The 17510-nt window shown below is 43.2% G+C and overlaps 1 protein-coding gene across 4 annotated transcripts in view; it reads right to left on the bottom strand.

The window, feature by feature from the left end:
• The window catches only part of LOC135227051 (tectonin beta-propeller repeat-containing protein 1-like), a 147124-nt gene extending 132699 nt beyond the window's left edge, over positions 1-14425 (bottom strand). For 2 of the 4 annotated variants that reach the window (XM_064266858.1, XM_064266861.1), the window contains exons 1-2: positions 14287-14425; positions 12500-12607 (exon numbers count right to left, since the gene is read on the bottom strand). In XM_064266858.1, coding sequence (XP_064122928.1) covers positions 12500-12520 — 21 coding nt within the window. In that variant the 5' untranslated portion in view covers positions 12521-12607; positions 14287-14425. Of the gene's footprint in view, positions 1-12499; positions 12612-14286 lie in introns of all 4 variants that reach the window. The other 2 variants (XM_064266859.1, XM_064266860.1) reach the window with 2 other exon arrangements.
• Positions 14426-17510: the final 3085 nt, after the last annotated feature.

Below are 17510 nucleotides of genomic sequence, written 5' to 3'. Positions count from 1 at the left end.
CCACCGTCTGAAGGAGCATCTCCCTCAGAGCAGGGTCCTTGTACTTCGCCGACAGTTCCCTCGGTATTGTAGACAAGGGCGGTCTGTCTTGGAAAGGTATGATGTACCCCTTCCCCAGAACAGACAAAGTCCAGGGGTTGGCTTTTCTGATGGCCCAGGCTTCTACAAACTTTAGAAGTCTGGCACCTACCGGTGTTTGGAGGACCTGAGTCCTACTTGGATTTCTTGAACGGACGGAAGGAAGACCTTCCTCGTTTATCAAAGGTCTTTCTTTTCGTTGGGGGTCGTGATGAGGAGCCTCCACGAAAGGGCACTAGAGGAGTACGAGAAGTTTTCTTGACAACTGGTACTGCAGGGCGATTCTTCTTGGTATACTGGACCAGGAGATCCTGAGTTGCCTTCTCAGATAGCGAACGCGAGATGTCCTTCACTAACTGAGAAGGGAACAGGTGATCGGACAGGGGAGCGTAAAGCAGAGCTGATCTCTGAGTAGGAGAGACAGCTTTGGCAAGAAAAGACCCAAAAAGTGATCTCTTCTTAACCACTCCTGATCCGAATAAGGAGGCAAGTTCTCCCGAACCATCTTGCAATGCCTTGTCCATGCAGGACAAGATACTATGAAGAACCTCGGGGTCAAGAAAGTCCGGATCCAGGGTCTTTTTAGCCAGCACCCCAAGGGACCAGTCCAGGAAGTTAAAAACTTCCAAGACGTGGAAAAGTCCCTTGAGGAGCTGGTCTAACTCGGACATGCTCCAGGAAGCTTTTGCAGAATTAAGGGAGTGTCTCCTTGAAGACTCCACTAAGCTCAAGAAGTCCGATTCCGCAGAGGAGGGGAGCATCAGGCCCATAGCTTCTCCAGTTCTGTACCAAATGCCTCTCCTGCCCGCAAGCTTGGAAGGAGGAGAGCAATACACCGTTCTAAGTGTTTCCTTCTTCGTGCTCATCCAAGCATTAAGTGATTGAAGAGCTTTTCTCATAGAGATTGCAGGCTTCATCTTTAAAAATGAAGAAGACTTGGGTGTCTTGGTACTTGAAAATAGAGATCTATGTGAAGGAGGAGCTGCCGGGCTCAAAGAGTCTCCGAATTCTTGTAACAAAAGCGAAGCCAAGACCTTATAATTAGAGAGGCCTTCACTTGTTGGAGTCTCTTCATCTGAAACATCCTCTAATTCAAGAGTAGCATGAGGGGAACGAGTCCTTTTGGAAGATTCGTTTTCTGGAGACCTTCTCTCTCGAGGAGATATACTTCTAGTTGGAGAAGGTCTGAATTATTCTTCGAAATCACCTGAGAAGTCGAAGTGGATACAGTCACTTTCGAAGGTCCAGCGCACGTCTGTTGTTCCATTGTTGAAACAATACGAACAGGAGATAACTTCCTAACAGAAGTTCGTGTCTCTCGCCCAAGAAGTGCCTCGCGCCTGGAAGGAGATACACTTCCGATTGAAGAATCGCTACTAGCTGGCGCCTCGTGCCTGGCTGGCGCCTCGTGCCTGGTTGGCGCCTAGCGCCTGGGAGAAAACTCGCGCTCGGCGCCTGCCCGGCTGGCGCCTCGCGTCTGACTGGCGCCTCGCGTCTGGCTGGCGCCTCGCGCCTGGAAGGAGCCTCTCGCTCGCTTGGGGCTTCGCGCCTGGCAGGAGCCTGACTCCTGGCAGGAGGTTCATTATAGAACGACGAATCCGAACTAGCAGGTTGCTCTCGTCTGGTTGGCGCCCCGTGCCTGACTGGAGAATCATTGTCAGACGAAGACAACTCTCTAGAACGAGCCTCTCGTTTACGTAGAACGAGTCTGGACTGAGGAGAACGTTCCGCTTCCTTATCCGTAAAAGAGCGAGGAAAAGAAGAGGAAAATTTGGATCTCTTGATGGGAAGAGACGCATCCTTCCTTCTTGGAGGATCTTGGAGAGTACTCCAACTAGAGAAGCGATCTGATCCTGCCTATTACGAAGCAAAGAATCCTTGTCATTTCACTCTCCTTATCCAAAGGAGGGGAAGGAGAACGGTCCGGTGCAGGATCCCACGAATCAGCAGGAGTGAGCAACAAACTTCTAGATTTCTTCCTGTCCGATGGCAAATCCTCCGGAAAATGCTCAGGACTCGAATCTATACGAGCCGCTTTCCAGGACCTCTTCAAGGGACGGGAAAGATCCGTAGATCTCCATCCTCTCTTGGGAGATGAAGTCTCCGAAGAAGAGAAACACTCACGGAGAACGCTTTTACAATAGCGATCTCTGGCAGTCTGAGGCGTAACAGAACCTGCCGAAGGGACGTCTGACTGGTGGGGATTCTCCACAACCTCCGTACGGCTTTTGACATTCCTTCTCCTCTGGGCTTGGGAGCTTGAAAGAGGTCTAGGCCTGGGAGCGTTGTGGAGCCGGTCAGACTCCCCCTCCACTGCACTAGGGACACTTATGTCACTCTCCACTGCACTGTTCAATGTACATTCACTTTGCTTACCTTCCATTGCCGCCATCTTAAGTTCCATTTTCTTAAGGGTAGCTTTGAGATGTGCAATCTCCGATGTAGAATCAGCAGGATCTACGAAAGGTGAAGGGGCTGAAACAGGAGTAGAAGGTGCAATATTTATAAGAGGAGAAGAGGGTACAATATTACTAACCTGATCGCTAGATCTAGAGCTAGGCAAGGTTTTGGAAGAAGCCTTCCTCACCCTGTCTCTTTCTAACTTCTTTAAGTAAGAAGTTAGAAACTTCCATCCTTCAACACTCAAACTCTCGCATTCTTGACAAGTGTTATTTAAAGAGCATTCATACTTTCTACAAAATTTACAAACAGTGTGAGGATCAACCGAAGCTTTCGGCATTCTCACCTTGCAGCCCTCATTCACACACATTCTCACAACATTTCCAGAGTCAGACATCATGATGAAAAATCCAAACCAATTCCAATCAACAGTCCACAATAGCGTATGCCAGTACAATGATCCAAATACGTCACCAAAAAAGCCAATACGAAGATCAATTGCGATGCAAAAACCGAAATTCAGCCAAAGGAACTAACAACGATGTTGTCAGTACCGGCGACAGAGAAAATCTGATAGAAAACGGGAATGGTTCCTATTCCTGCCACCCAGCGGCAGGTCGGTAGATCACCTGACCTACCTGTTGTGTGTGCGCGAAATTCGAATTTCTGTCGGACGACGGAGTCTAATAGCTAAGTATATATCTGACAGGTAAGTTGAATGTATAAAAATATACGCTAATTTCATTTACTATGTTGAATAAGTCTTATACCCAGTTTGGAGGGTAAACACATGCCAATTGACAACACTGATAAACAATTGAAGAGCGCAAAACGCCGCAAAGAATGCCGTATAAGTGCTGGTTAGAGGTCGGGGTTACGATTGTTGTGATGAAAGTGCCCGTGTCTATGGGTACAAGTGGTGTGTGGATTTAGCACAGGAACATCGAGATGGCATCAATTTTCGAAATATTTGGAGTTGTAAGTAAAAACTTCGAAAGCATTTTGGGGTTGTGGGCACTGCGTTGGCCACCCTTTTCATTACCCTGTTTAAATCTTAAAATATGGCCTTAATTTATAACTTTGAAGAAAAATTTTATTTTCATGATAAAATAAATTTTTGAACATACTCACCTGGTAGTTATATATATAGCTTATGTCCCTAACGTCACAGCAGAATTTCAAAACTCGCAGCAATCACCGATTGGGTAGTCAGGTGCACCACCTGTGCGCCCTCTACCCAGGTACGGGGAACTGTTCCAACTATTCCTCAGATCTTCCATGCCCATAGTCTCTAGAGGGGAGGAGGGTGGGAATTAAATTATATATAACTAACAGGTGAGTATGTTCAAAAATTTATTTTATCATGAAAAATGATATTGTTATGATACAATAAAGTTTCATGCATACTTACCTGGCAGATATACATAGCTAAGACTCCGTCGTCCCCGACAGAAATTCAAATTTCGCGCCACTCGCTACAGGTAGGTCAGGTGATCTACCGGCCTCCCCTGGGTGGCAGGACTAGGAACCATTCCCGTTTTCTATCATATTTTTTCTCTTCCACCTGTCTCCTTGCGGGGAGGCTGGGTGGGCCCTAATCGTTAATATCTGCCAGGTAAGTATGTATGAAACTTTATTGTATCATAACAATATCATTTTCATACAATCAACTTACCTGTCAGATATATACATAGCTGATTGGCACCCTTCGGTGGAGGGTAAGAGACAGCTACTTCTGGAATAGACAGGTAAACAACATATGTTGTAGGTATAAATAAAACCTTGGTTCCTACCTGATAGGTGGTAGACTTTGTGGCTGTAGCCCAGGAGTCTGCATCACCCTCAAGAAACTTTAGTGAGATATGTGATCTATGGCCAAGAGTTCTTGTGGGTCTGCCGAAGGGGTCTTATCCACTTACTCGGCAGAGCCTGAAAGGACTTTGTCAATGGGTGCTGATCCACTTATATGACAACACACCTTATGAAGGAGCACACAACCAATCCCGACCACCTGATCCTAACCACCATGTTAGTATTAAAAATTGCTCCGAGTTATCCCCAAACTCTTCACAACAACCATAACTCTAAACCAAATTGCACATGCACAAATTAATTTTCCAAAAAAAAAATTTATGATACTCATCTAATAAAAGATATCACAAGAGTTCCTTACTGAACGAAAGTGACTGGCCGCCTGTGCGGCACCTGCACCTGCTCAGCAGAAAGTCTAGAACATATCTATTAGACTTATGTATTATTTAAGGATTGGTGTTAGCTCCTGTACCCAGGATTGTGCCCGCAGACACGAAAGGACCTAAAGAAAAACATTTTTCGTAGGTCACACGAACGTCCTTTAAATAGTGAGAAGCAAACACTGAATTACACCTCCAATATGTCGCTTCCAAGATATTCTTTAGTGACATATTTCTCTGAAAAGAGAGAGACGTAGCTACTGCTCTCACTTCATGAGCTCTTACTCTCAGGAGTTTGAAAGAGTCATCCGTGCAAGCCTTATAGCGTCAGTAATGACGTTCCTGACAAAAAAGGCTAAAGCATTCTTGGACATGGGTCTTGATGGATCCTTCACCGAGCACCAGAGACCTTGTCTAGAACCTCCCAACTGTTTCTTTCTCTGCATGTAAAACTTTAAAGCCCTTACTGGGCAAAGAGACCTCTCCGTTTCCCTGCCGACGAGACCCGATAAGCCTTTAACTTCGAAGTTTCTCGGCCAGGGATTCGAAGGATTTTCATTCTTCGCCAAAAATAATTCTTTGAATGAACAGATGGCTGAATCTAGATTGAAACCCACTTTATCACTAAGGGCGTGCAGCTCACTAACTCTTTTAGCCGTCGCCAGTGACAAAAGAAACAAACATTTTCTCGTTAGGTCACGAAACGAGGCCAAATGCAGAGGTTCAAATCTCGCTGAGGACAAGAACTTCAGTACCACGTCGAGATTCCAGTTAGGGGGAGAAGTAATCTTAGACTTCATGGTCTCAAAAGATCTAATCAGATCATGTAGATCTCTATCATTTCCCAGATCTAGGCCTCTATTCCTAAAGACGGCCGAAAGCATACTCCTATAGCCCTTTATCGTGGCTACGGAGAGACGAGATTCCTCTCTCAAAAATAACAGAAAATCAGCGATTTCTGTTACAGAGGTACTGGAGGAGGACAACTTCTTCGACTTGCACCACCTTCTAAAAACTTCCCACTTCGATTGGTAAACTCGGATAGTGGAAGTTCTCCGGGCTCTAGCGATCGTGCTTGCTGCTTTGCGAGAAAAGCCTCTCGCTCTGACAAGTCTTTCGATAGTCGAAAGGCAGTCAGAGCGAGAGCGGGGAGGTTTTGATGAAACCTCTCGAAGTGTGGTTGTCTGAGAAGATCCTTCCTTTGTGGGAGGGATCTGGGGAAGTCTACCATCCACTCCAGCACCTCCGTGAACCACTCTTGAGCTGGCCAAAAGGGGGCTATCAGGGTCATTTTCGTCCCCTTTGATGTCACAAACTTCCTGAGCACTTGCCCCAGAATCTTGAATGGGGGAAATGCGTAAACGTCTACATGAGACCAATCTAGAAGGAAGGCGTCTACTGTTAGAGCTCTGGGGTCTTCTACTACTGAGCAAAAGACTTCCAGTCTTTTTGAGAGGAACGTGGCAAAGAGGTCGACATGAGGAGTCCCCCAAAGAGACCAGAGATTCCGACAAACTTCTGAGTGGAGGGTCCATTCGGTATGAAGGACCTGGTTCCTCCTGCTCAGCCTGTCTGCTCTCACGTTCCTTACTCCTTGAACAAACCTCGTCAAAGAGAGATGTTCCTTTGAGATGTCCACAACAGAAGGTCTCTTGCGAGCTCGTATAGGGCATACGAGTGTGTACCTCCTTGCTTTCGAATGTATGCAAGGGCGGTTGTGTTGTCTGCATTCACTTGGACTATCTTGTTCCTTGTATGGATGACGCTTGTCTGGCGCCTCGCGCCTGGCTGAATCCTCGCGCCTGGCTGCATCCTCGCGCTCGGCTGACGCTGCTGGCTTGGCAGACGTATCACGTCTGGCTACATCCTCGCGCCTGTAAAGTTGCTCGCGCTTATCTGGCGCTTGAATCCTATAAGACGCTTCTCGTCTGGAAGAAACCTCGCGCTTGACTGGCGCCTCACGCTTGTCTGGCACTTCATAATCGTCGTATGAGTCTCTATCGGAGAGATCTCAAACGCCTTCACGTCCCACAGGAGCCTCACTCCTGGCGGGAGTAAGGCAGACTGAGACTTCTTGACAGGAAGCCTCACGTCTTTTCTACGAGGAGGATCCTTCGAAAGGACTCCTACCAAGGCGGATAACTGTTCTTGTACAGCCAAAATAATCCTCTTGGAAGCTTCTCCGGCGTCTTCTTCAACGGGAGAGGGAGACCTCGAAGGAGTTTTGTCCAAGCCAGGGGACGTCAAAACCCTCTTAGCTTTCTTGATCGAGGGAGGCGCTTCTTCCGAAAAGCGTTCGGGGCTTGAATCCAACATAGGTTCTTTCCAGTGCCTTTTCAGGGGCCTGGAAAGGTCTGAATCCTTCCACCCTCGTTTAGGAGAGGGAGAGGCGGACGAAGAGAAGCACTCTCTGAGGACGCTTTTCCTATAGCGGTCCTGAGCAGTCTGTCTAATTACAGAGCCTGCTGAAGGGACGCCTGACCGGGGGGAATTCTCCACAACCTCCGTACGGCTTTCGACTTTTCTTCTCCTCTGGGCTTGGGAGCTTGAAAGAGGTCTAGGCCTGGGCGAGCGTCGCAGAGACGGTTTCAGACGCCCCCTCCACAACACTGGGGGGCATCACTTCACTAAAATAAATCACTTTCACAATCCTTACCTTTCATGGCAGCCATTTTGGATTTCATCCTATGAAGTGTAGCTCAGATAAGCAATTTCCGAGGAACCGAATCTGAATGTAAAGCAGTGAGGGCCCTGATACAGAATTAGAATCAAATGCATAGTTTAAAGAAGAGTTAGAATCATTAAAAAGGCTCAATAGGCTTGTACTACCCGCACCCTTAGATGCAGCCCTTCTGACTCTATCCCTCTCTAACTTCTTCAAGTAAGAAGTTAGAGTCTTCCATTCTCAAAACATTCAACCTCTCACATTCATGGACAGGTGTTAGAAATAGAACAGTCAAAACCTCTACATTGCGGCATACAGTGTGAGGATCAACCGAAGCCTTCGGTATCCTCACCTTGCAGCCTACATTCACACACATTCTCACACCAACCACTTGAATCAGACATTCTTGAAGAAAAATCAAAAGCAAGTCCAAATCCAGTCCACAGTAGCGAATGCCAAAACAACGATCCAGGTACATCACCAAAAGTCCAACAAAAAGATGATCAATTGTCTAGAAAAGCGAATTCCAGTCAGGAGGTAGCAGCAACGATGTTGATACACCACGGCGACAGAAAAATATGATAGAAAACGGGAATGGTTCCTAGTCCTGCCACGCAGGGCAGGCGGGTAGATCACCTGACCTACCTGTAGCGAGTGGCGCGAAATTTGAATTTCTGTCGGGGACGACGGAGTCTTAGCTATGTATATATCTGACAGGTAAGTTGATTGTATGAAATAACATTTTAAACATCTAACTCACCTGGTAGTTATATATATAGCTGATTGATTTACACCTTTGGTGGTGGTCAGAGATAGCTATCATCGTTGGAATTGACATAAGTGTTAATTAAAAACCAACTTACGGGTTCGTACCTGTTAAGGAAGCTGACTTCAATGATATCCTGCCTCATTATGTCTGCTTTCCTTATGAGATCCAGCAATCCACCCAGGGGGCTGAAGACCTCTTGGAGACTGTCAACCGGTCAAAACTCTATGTGACTAGACTCCCTACAATACCCTTGTTCCGGGCACTACCAAGGAACAAGCTGACCACCTGACTAAGGATCAATGATTGTGGAAGACTGCGCCCAGTCTCCACAAACAACCATAAACATTCAATAGTTCCAAGGTAAGAAAAAGGGTATTGGATTATGGGATTTCAGGGGTAGTCCCTTCTCCCACTACTGAATGAGCTGCTACGAACGGTCCCAGCGTGTAGCAGTCTTCATACAGAGTTTGCACTTGCCTCAGGTAGTGCGACGCAAACACTGATTTGCTTCTCTAGAAGGTTGCGTCCAGGATATTTTGAAGGGATCTATTCTGTTTAAAGGCTATAGAGGTTGCTATTCTGTTTAAAGGCTATAGAGGTTGACTTTTAGTATCCCTTTGGAGATTACCGCCTTCAATTACATACCGAATGTTGCCTTCCCTTATTAAGGTGTTCATAAAAAAGGATAGTGCATTCTTTGACATTTACAGAGAGGGCTTTTTGACAGAACACCAAAGCGCCTCTGAATTGCCACGTAAATGCTTCGTTCTTTCCAGGTAATGCCTCAGAGCTCTTACCGGACAAAGAACTCTCTCTACTTCCTCACCTGTGATATCCGACAGGTTCGGAATCTCGAACGATTTGGGCCAGGGCTGAGAAGGGCGTTCGTTCTTAGCTAGAAATCCCAGCTGTAGAGAGCAGATAGCCTTGCCCTGCCTGAAAACTACAGCTTTGCTTAAGGCATGAATTTCACTGACTCTTTTTGCTGTCACTAGACTAACCAGGAAGAGTGTTTTCATGGTGAGGTCCTTAAATGATGTCTCCTGTAACGGCTCGAACCTATCACTCATGAGGAACTTCAGGACTACGTCCAGATTCCAAGCTGGCAAGGACTGTAGTCTCTCCTTAGTAGTCTCGAAGGATCTGAGAAGGTCTTGGAGATCTTTATTATCAGACAGGTCTAAGTTCCTGTGTCTGAAGACAGCTGCTAACATACTTCTGTAACCCTTAATGGTCGAGATTGAAAAGTTACGACTCCTCTTAAGGTACAGAAGAAAGTCAGCTATCTGAGTCACAGAGGTACTGGAAGAGGAAACGGAGTTGTCCCTGCACCATCCTCTAAATGTCTCCCACTTGGATTGGTATACTTTAATGGTGGAAGACCTCCTTGCTCTTGCGATGGCTCTAGCTGCCTCCTTCGAAAATCCTCTAGCTCTTGTGAGTTTTTCGATAGTCTGAAGGCAGTTAGTTGAAGAGCTTGGAGGTTTTGGTGATACCTTTCCAAGTGGGGCTGTTTGAGTAGATCTACTCTTAACGGAAGGCTTCTGGGGGTGTCCACCATCCATTCCAGTACCTCTGTGAACCATTCTCTTGTTGGCCAGAACGGTACCACTAGAGCCACTCTGGTGCCTTCGTGAGACACGAACTTTTGCAGCACTTTGTGTACTATTTTGAATGGAGGGAAAGCGTACACGTCTTGATGCGACCAATTCATGAGGAACGCATCTATGTAGGTTGCTTCGGGATCTGGGACTGGAGAACAGTAAGTCTCCATCCTCTTCGTTTGTGCTGTGGCGAAGAGGTCTATGCATGGACGACCCAAGTTTGCCACAGATTCTTGCAGACCTCCTGATGCAGAGTCCATTCCGTCGCTAAGACTTGATGTTTTCTGCTCAGGATGTCTGCCCTGACATTTCTTTCCCCTTGAATGAAGCGTGTTACTAGGGTCACGCTTTTCTCTTTCGCCCAGAGAAGAAGTTCTCTTGACATCTCATACAGGGACTTGGAGTGGGTTCCGCCTTGCTTGTTGATGTAGGCCAATGCCGTCGTGTTGTCGGAGTTGACCTGCACAACTTTGTTCTGTACTGAGCTTTCGAACTCCTTGAGAGCCAGAAAGACTGCAGTCAGTTCTTTTTGGTTGATATGGAACCTCTCCTGTTCTCTGTTCCAAGAGCCCGAGACCTCCAACTTTCCTAGTGTTGCTCCCCACCCAGAGTCCGAGGCGTTGGAAAACAACACTAGGTCAGGGTTCCTCTGCTCTAGAGAAAGGCCTTCCTGAAGCTTGACGGGGTCGTTCCACCACTGCAGACAGTGTTTCATGGTGTCTGACACGGGAATACACTTTGCCTCCAGCGTCTTCCTCTTGTCCCAGTGTTGATTGAGGTGGAATTGAAGTGGGCGAAGGTTCAGTCTTCCTAAGGAGACAAACTGCTCTAGCGAGGGAAGGGTCCCCAGCAGACTCATCCATTCCCTTGCAGAGCACGTCTGTTTCCTTAGGAAGCTTTGCAGCTTTACCAAGGCTTGTTCCGTCCTCAATGTAGACGGAAAAGCCCGAAAAGCCCGACTTTGAATCCTCATACCCAGGTACAGGATCTCTTGGGATGGGATCAGTTGTGATTTTTGATGGTTTATCAGAAGGCCTAGGTCTTCTGATAACCAAATAGTCGTCTCAAGATTCTCCAGACAGCGGGTATAGGAATGGGCTCTGAGGAGCCAGTCATCCAGATACAGTGAGGCCCTGATACGTCTCGTGTAGCATTCCCGCTACGTTGCTTATCAGCCTCGTGAATATTTAAGAAGCGGTGTTTAAGCCGAAGCAAAGAGCTCGAAATTGGAACGTTTCTGCTTCGTAAACAAACCTCAGGTACTTCTTGGAGTTCGGGTGGATAGGGACGTGAAAGTATGCATCCTGAAGATCCAACGAAACCATCCAGTCGTCTTATCTGACTGCGACTAGAACTGATCTCGTTGTCTCCATCGTGAACTTCGTTTTCTGCACGAAAACGTTCAGGGCACTTACGTCCAGTACTGGTCTCCATCCCCCCGAGCTCTTGGGAACCAGGAATAAACGGTTGTAAAAACCTGGTGACTCCAGATTTCCAACTCTTTCTATTGCTCACTTCTGCAGCAACAGAGAAACTTCTTGCTGTATCGCCTGGGCCTTGGTTTCCTCACATCTATCTCCCAACTCACAGGTCTTACCTCTACATTTAATGCAAATTGAATGAGGGTCTATTGAGGCTTTAGCAAGCCGAGTCTTACAACCTCTCACACACATTCTTACACTCGAGGCAGAGTCAGTCATGTTGGAAAAAATCAAAAGAGAGCTCTAAACAAGCAAGGGTCAAACCAACAATATCCAAAAAGGGTCAAGAAAAATCCAAATCAAGTCCAAAATCAAGCGAAAGCCAAAGCCAAAGTGTACTTCACCAAATAACTACAAAAAACACGGGCTAAGCGAGCGAAGTTCCAACGATGTCACCGATGCAGCGGCAGGGAAGATCTGAGGAATATAGTTGGAACGGTTCCCCGTACCTGGGTAGAGGACGCACAGGTGGTGCACCTGACTACCCAATCGGCGATTGCCGCGAGTTTTGAAATTCTGCCGTGACGTCAGGGACGTAAGCTCTATACAGGCAGTCTCCGGGTTACGATGGGGGTTCTGTTCTTGAGACGCGTCTTAAGCCGAAAATCGTCGTAAGCCGGAACATTGTAAAAAATCCTAAGTAAAGCTTACTTTTAATGCTTTGGGTGCATTGAAAACTATATAAACTGCATTCTTATTGCATTTTTCACCAAAAAACCTTCAAATATTGATTATTTTGCATTTTTGGTGTCATATTTCATCTGCCAGATGAGCGTTGTAGGCGTCGTAACCCTGGAACATGCATCGTAACCCTGGAAATAATGTCTGATGAATATAATTGAGAAGCGCCTTAACCTCAGAACGTCGTAACCCAAACCAGTCGTAACCCGGGGACTGCCTGTATATAACTACCAGGTGAGTTAGATGTTTAAAATACTTATTTTGAAAGGAGAGTAGAGGTCTTGAGCTCCTGTTATCGCCACCAACAACCCATGACTGATGACCATCTCCGGTGTCAGGACGTGTTAAAGTACTTTTTTGGAAGGTGGCCAAAACCTCAGTAGTCGGTGAGTTGGCCAGTCCACTCGGTTGTTTACCCTATTACTGAAGATTCTGAAGATCAATCAAATCCATTCAAGATGAAAGTAAAATAAGAACACTTTCTTTGGTATAAAGCTTAGTATATTGCTCAAAATATATTTAAGATCTCCAGGCTTCATGATGACTACTATAACCTCATATGAGTATATGACAGTAAATAAAAATTTCTACAGACAGATAAGCCTAGGCTATTCATGTCCAGTTCCTACTTGATCTTGTTTCTTCATCATTCTGGTTTCCTGGAGTTAGGCTATGCTGCCAATCTATTACTCAATGGGAAGTGCTTATCCTGGGTGAGGGTCATGTAGGTCAGGTATCTGGCTTTCCATCAGTCCAAGGAAAAGGAATAGATTATTTACTTTTATTACTGATCTGAAAAACTGTTTCTCTAAGAAAATGGTCATCATATCTTTTAAGCTATAATGAATTAAAAGATTTTTATTTCCAGCCCCTGTCGTTACTGAGTAAATTAAGACTCCCCCAATTAAGACCCCCTCCAAATCCATCCCCCAATTAAGGCCCCTCCAAATCCATTCAGCACTTAACCTTATTGCTTCTGTATAAAATTTCATTATTCTTAAAACTTATTTTATGGTAAATACCCCAACAATGTGGGACAATGGGGGTAGGGTTATCCAATTTCATCTGACAATGAAGGCAGTAGTCCTCATAAGCTTAGGAATTTTAAATGCATTTTTACACTCAAGAAAAATGTCTTGGGGTATTCTATATCCATTATTAATTTTACTACAAGCCAACCTGCACCCCTCCTAATGAAATGCAGAATGCTACTTGCCAAAGGGCTCGTACCTGTCTGAAAGTATCCCATTGTTCAGATTTTAGGCTAGGCTAGGAAGGAAGGAAAGAATACAGAATTTAGGCGAAAGGCAATGTGCTGGGACATAAGAAGTCATTCTGTACTGAAAGGGAAGTTGATAATATGAAAGTCAGAAAGGTGTAACAGAAGGAAAATCTTGCAGTTGCACAATGAAATAATTGTTAGAGGGTGCAAAGTCAGATGATAAAAATATGAATAGAGGTACAGCAAAAGGATTGAAAGCGGTTGCAACTACGAGCCGAAGGGTCACTGCAAAGAACCTTAAGTCATGCCTACAGCGCACCACATGAGGTGTACTGATGGCATTACACCAAGATATGCTACAACCTTCCCAGAGTAAAACTGAAGACTAGCTTACTATCGCAGCCAGGATGGCCATCATAAAAAAACATAATCAGTTCTGAACAAAATTGTAAATTTTTAATACCTAAGCAGCCAAAATACCACGGTAAATGATCAAGCAGTGACGTAGCAGCCACCTCTCTCGGAACAAGGCCACTTCCCAAAAAAGCACTTGAATTCTGCCATTATTTTGTAATTTAGGAGAAAACACCTCGAGAGGAGCGTAGAGGTCTCCGTGCGCTGCTGGATGGGCCACAACTCTTAACTAATTCTCATGGCAGCGAATTCAAGTACTTTTTCAGGAAGGTGGCCACATTCTAGGATTGGTGGCTGCTACATCGCTGCTCGGTCATTTACCCTAGAAAAAGTCAATTTCCAAGAAATACCGGACGCGGAGCAATTACTTAGGTAGATCTACAGTCTTCAGTTTTACCCTAACTAGTAGCAGTGCCTATGAGCTACACAACCTAGCTACACCTCATCAATAGTAGGGCGAGCAGTGAGTGAGGGGATTTCAGGATGGCCAGTGACCCTAAGATACTAGGTAGTAGTGAGGCAAAAGCTCACCTAAGGGCATAGGCTAGGTAGTATTTGGTTGACAGCCTACGTATTGGTTTTAAATTGTTTTTACTTTACACTAAGGCAATCATTATCGTTGGAGCTGGGTTACGGTACGGCTACCGAGGCCATTATAATATTTTTAAGCAGATACCTACCTAGCTGTCAAAGAATGACAGCCATTAACTTTTCTCACAGCCAAAGAATTTTAAGGGAATCTTAACACAACTATCGTCATAAACGATCAGTACTACTTACCAACTACGCACGGGCATCATGAGATGTATTAAAAATCCCAAACTTTTATGCTTCGACCATACACAATAGAGAAATTAAACACCCAACCTTCACGAACATTTATTGGACGAGATCATCGTAGGATAACAAACAAGTGTTGTTGTCACTGTTGCCAGACACCTGTCATTCTTCTCGAGTTCCTTCTGAACGTGGACAATTTCAAAATAAATTCATTACTGCATCTATATATATATATATAATGATATATTATTATTATATATATATATATATATATATATATTATATTAGATGCATTTATTGTATACTAAGTATCTTACCTTGTCTGGAAAATTGTTCCTGACTTATTAGGAGTTACATTAAAAGTGAGTTATGGTAACATTTATGAAATTTAATTCCGAGTTACGTATTCGATATATTATACTTTGAAAATAATGTTTCAGGTAATTTAAGGTAAGATTATTTTATTAGCGCAAATAAGAATAATTTTGATACAATTTGATCTTATCAATATTCTATTCTCAGGTCAAATCTAATTAGTATTTATTCTTTGATAAACTTGCTACGGATTACGTACCGGTTGAAGGGAAAACGAATACGAGAATTAAATCCGAATTACAAGACATAAGGGATATGACAGAAATAAAAGCCAAAGGTACGCATTGGGATGATAATAAGGTGAAAGAAGTTAAAAAATAAAATGAGAACATGCAACAATAGAACGAAGAAATCAAAGGACAACTATACAACAGTAATTTTCCATCAGAATTTTTTTTAAATACATTGAAATGTATAATAATTATCATAGTCATACGGGAGTGTCAACTGTAATTTTTGTGAAAATTTAGATAAATATCTCATTCATCTTTTGTTTACCCATGAATACAGGAAAAGTGCAGTAGTCAAACTACATCATGTGAAGAAGATGAAAATGAAATAGCTGGAAAGTCTTTCTTCAATGAAAATGATAATGAAAAGAGAAAACCATTAGCTATTATGTGGAGAAAAAGACAAAAGAAGATAGGATGAAATATTCTAAAATAAAAAATTCAGTGTTTCAAGATTTTTGGAAACACGTCTTTGCAAAGAAAAGGTTTTTATTTTTCAATTCTTCCACGTTTTGAGTATTGTTCCTTGTTTGCAGAGACAAAAGCTGAAGTCCAGTACCTTTCCCATCCCTGATCATGTTATTAATTTTTAGCATCGTCATTGTGCATGCAGGATAAAATATTTCATAATTCTGATCATAAATTCCATTCATATATTCTCAGACTATGGCGTCCTCCAACACTTAATATTAGGTATACAGTAAATTCTAACGGTTGTTTCTCTTCTACGAAATTCAATTTCACGCAGTTTTTCAGTTATGCCTGCTCCTGTAGTTTTACCGGTGGAACTTCAAAAGTTCAAAGCAAGTCCAAATACCTTTTGTTGAGAAGGCCGACATGAAATTCACTTCATGTTATTTGCATGAAAGAGGCCAGGACCCCCTGCAGACCTCGTTGTCACCTCGTATTTCACTCAAAACTCTAGATTGGTTAATTTATCAAAGCTTTAACCCGATTAACAAGAATGAGAGTTCCATTAATTTGCATAAGACAGATCATACAATTAATCTCGATGCCAAGGATTTTCCACTCATATATTTACATAAAAAGGAGAACCACAAACTCGGCTGCCTACTTCCACTTCTGTTTGCAAATCATGAGCGTTGCGAGGGATTGTCGGGAAAAGGCGGATCCAATTTTTTCGCGACATTCATTGTCAAATGTTTATAAAAATGACTTAACTATTTCTTTCATAGGAAGAGCAGTAAGGCAACGTATTGTTTCTCCCCACACACAAACCTTTCGTTCTATCATTATAACGAGCCATTTTGTTACAGGCAAGTTAGTCATCAATGTGCAATATATTTCGGAATATTATTGTACCGAGATCTGTTGTAGTGGTAGGAAAAAATATTGCATTCTAATTTGTGTATACCAAAGACTGGAAAGCATCTTGTAAATAAACCATCGACAGGAAGGCTGGCGGTCATTTCTTTCTATTTAAGGCTTGGGAACGATACTTACAGAGAATGTTTATAGGAAGGCTACCTTAAGAAAGTAATTTTCACCTACTTGGAGGAAAATGGTAAATCAAAGAAGGACAAAACAATAAGATTAGCTGCCAAATCAATAGGTATAAGCCTAACACTTGCCTGACCAAGATTCTTTTTCTTCTTGTTACCATTTATGCAGGCTATTGTTTTTTTTATTATAAATGTTTATTTATTTATTTTATCTATTTATTCATTTATTTTTTTGCATAATGATATGATAACTTTTACCATGTAGAAATAATTTTAATTTATTCGAAATTAAGTTGTAATTAGAATAAGGTTTAAATGATTTAACATCTTAATAGGTTCTCTCAACCTAGAGCCATGACAAGAATTTATGGGGGACATAGCTGACTGTTACAAATTATACTTTTCTTAATATTGTTAGAAATCCGAATTTATATAAAATGCACCATTCTGTCCTGGCAGGAGATTTTTTTTTTTTTATTAATTGTTGGTAATATTTTTTTAGTTGTGTAATTGTGTGGTTGCATGTGCGAAATCCATCGACTGTCATTTTGTAATAAATCTAGTTCTTAGAAAGCAAAGGTGTTTTCTTCATCAACATTTTTATTTATTTATTTTATCCTTTTTTGCCTCTATTTCTTACTGGGGGGAGGTGTGGAATTTTTGAGAAAAATAAAAGGGAGCCACACGAAGGTTGAGAATTAATGAAAGGAGGATTGAAGTGAAAATATTTTGAGAACCGGTGGGCTAGCCTAAGCTACCAAACTACATTTTCACGTTATTACCAATCTCCGAGACATACTATAGTCCGACGAAAACATTTGTTAAATACATATATAGAAATACTATTTTTCAATTCCAGCAGAATAACAAGTTATTTTCCATGGTTTGGTTAAGCCGGGCAGAAATACTTTCACAGTAAAATTAGTTAGTTAATTAAAAGTCGAGACAAATTGACGCAATTCCAGTACCCCACAGACCCACTGACTATAAGCCCTTTTAATAGTAGACCAGATCTTTTTCATTTTATAATGTGTGGCATATAAAGGATTAATGATGGCGTGATTTCAAAACTAAGTCGCCATAGCTCTTATGAGCCACCATAATATGCTGATAATAATATAAGAAGATGCTGACAGACAAACCGTATCTACTGCTA

The sequence above is a fragment of the Macrobrachium nipponense genome, chromosome 15, assembly GCF_015104395.2.
Source record: "Macrobrachium nipponense isolate FS-2020 chromosome 15, ASM1510439v2, whole genome shotgun sequence".
NCBI lineage: Eukaryota > Metazoa > Arthropoda > Malacostraca > Decapoda > Palaemonidae > Macrobrachium > Macrobrachium nipponense.
Note: the sequence above shows the minus strand (reverse complement) of the source record. Positions and strands in the feature narration are given on the sequence as shown.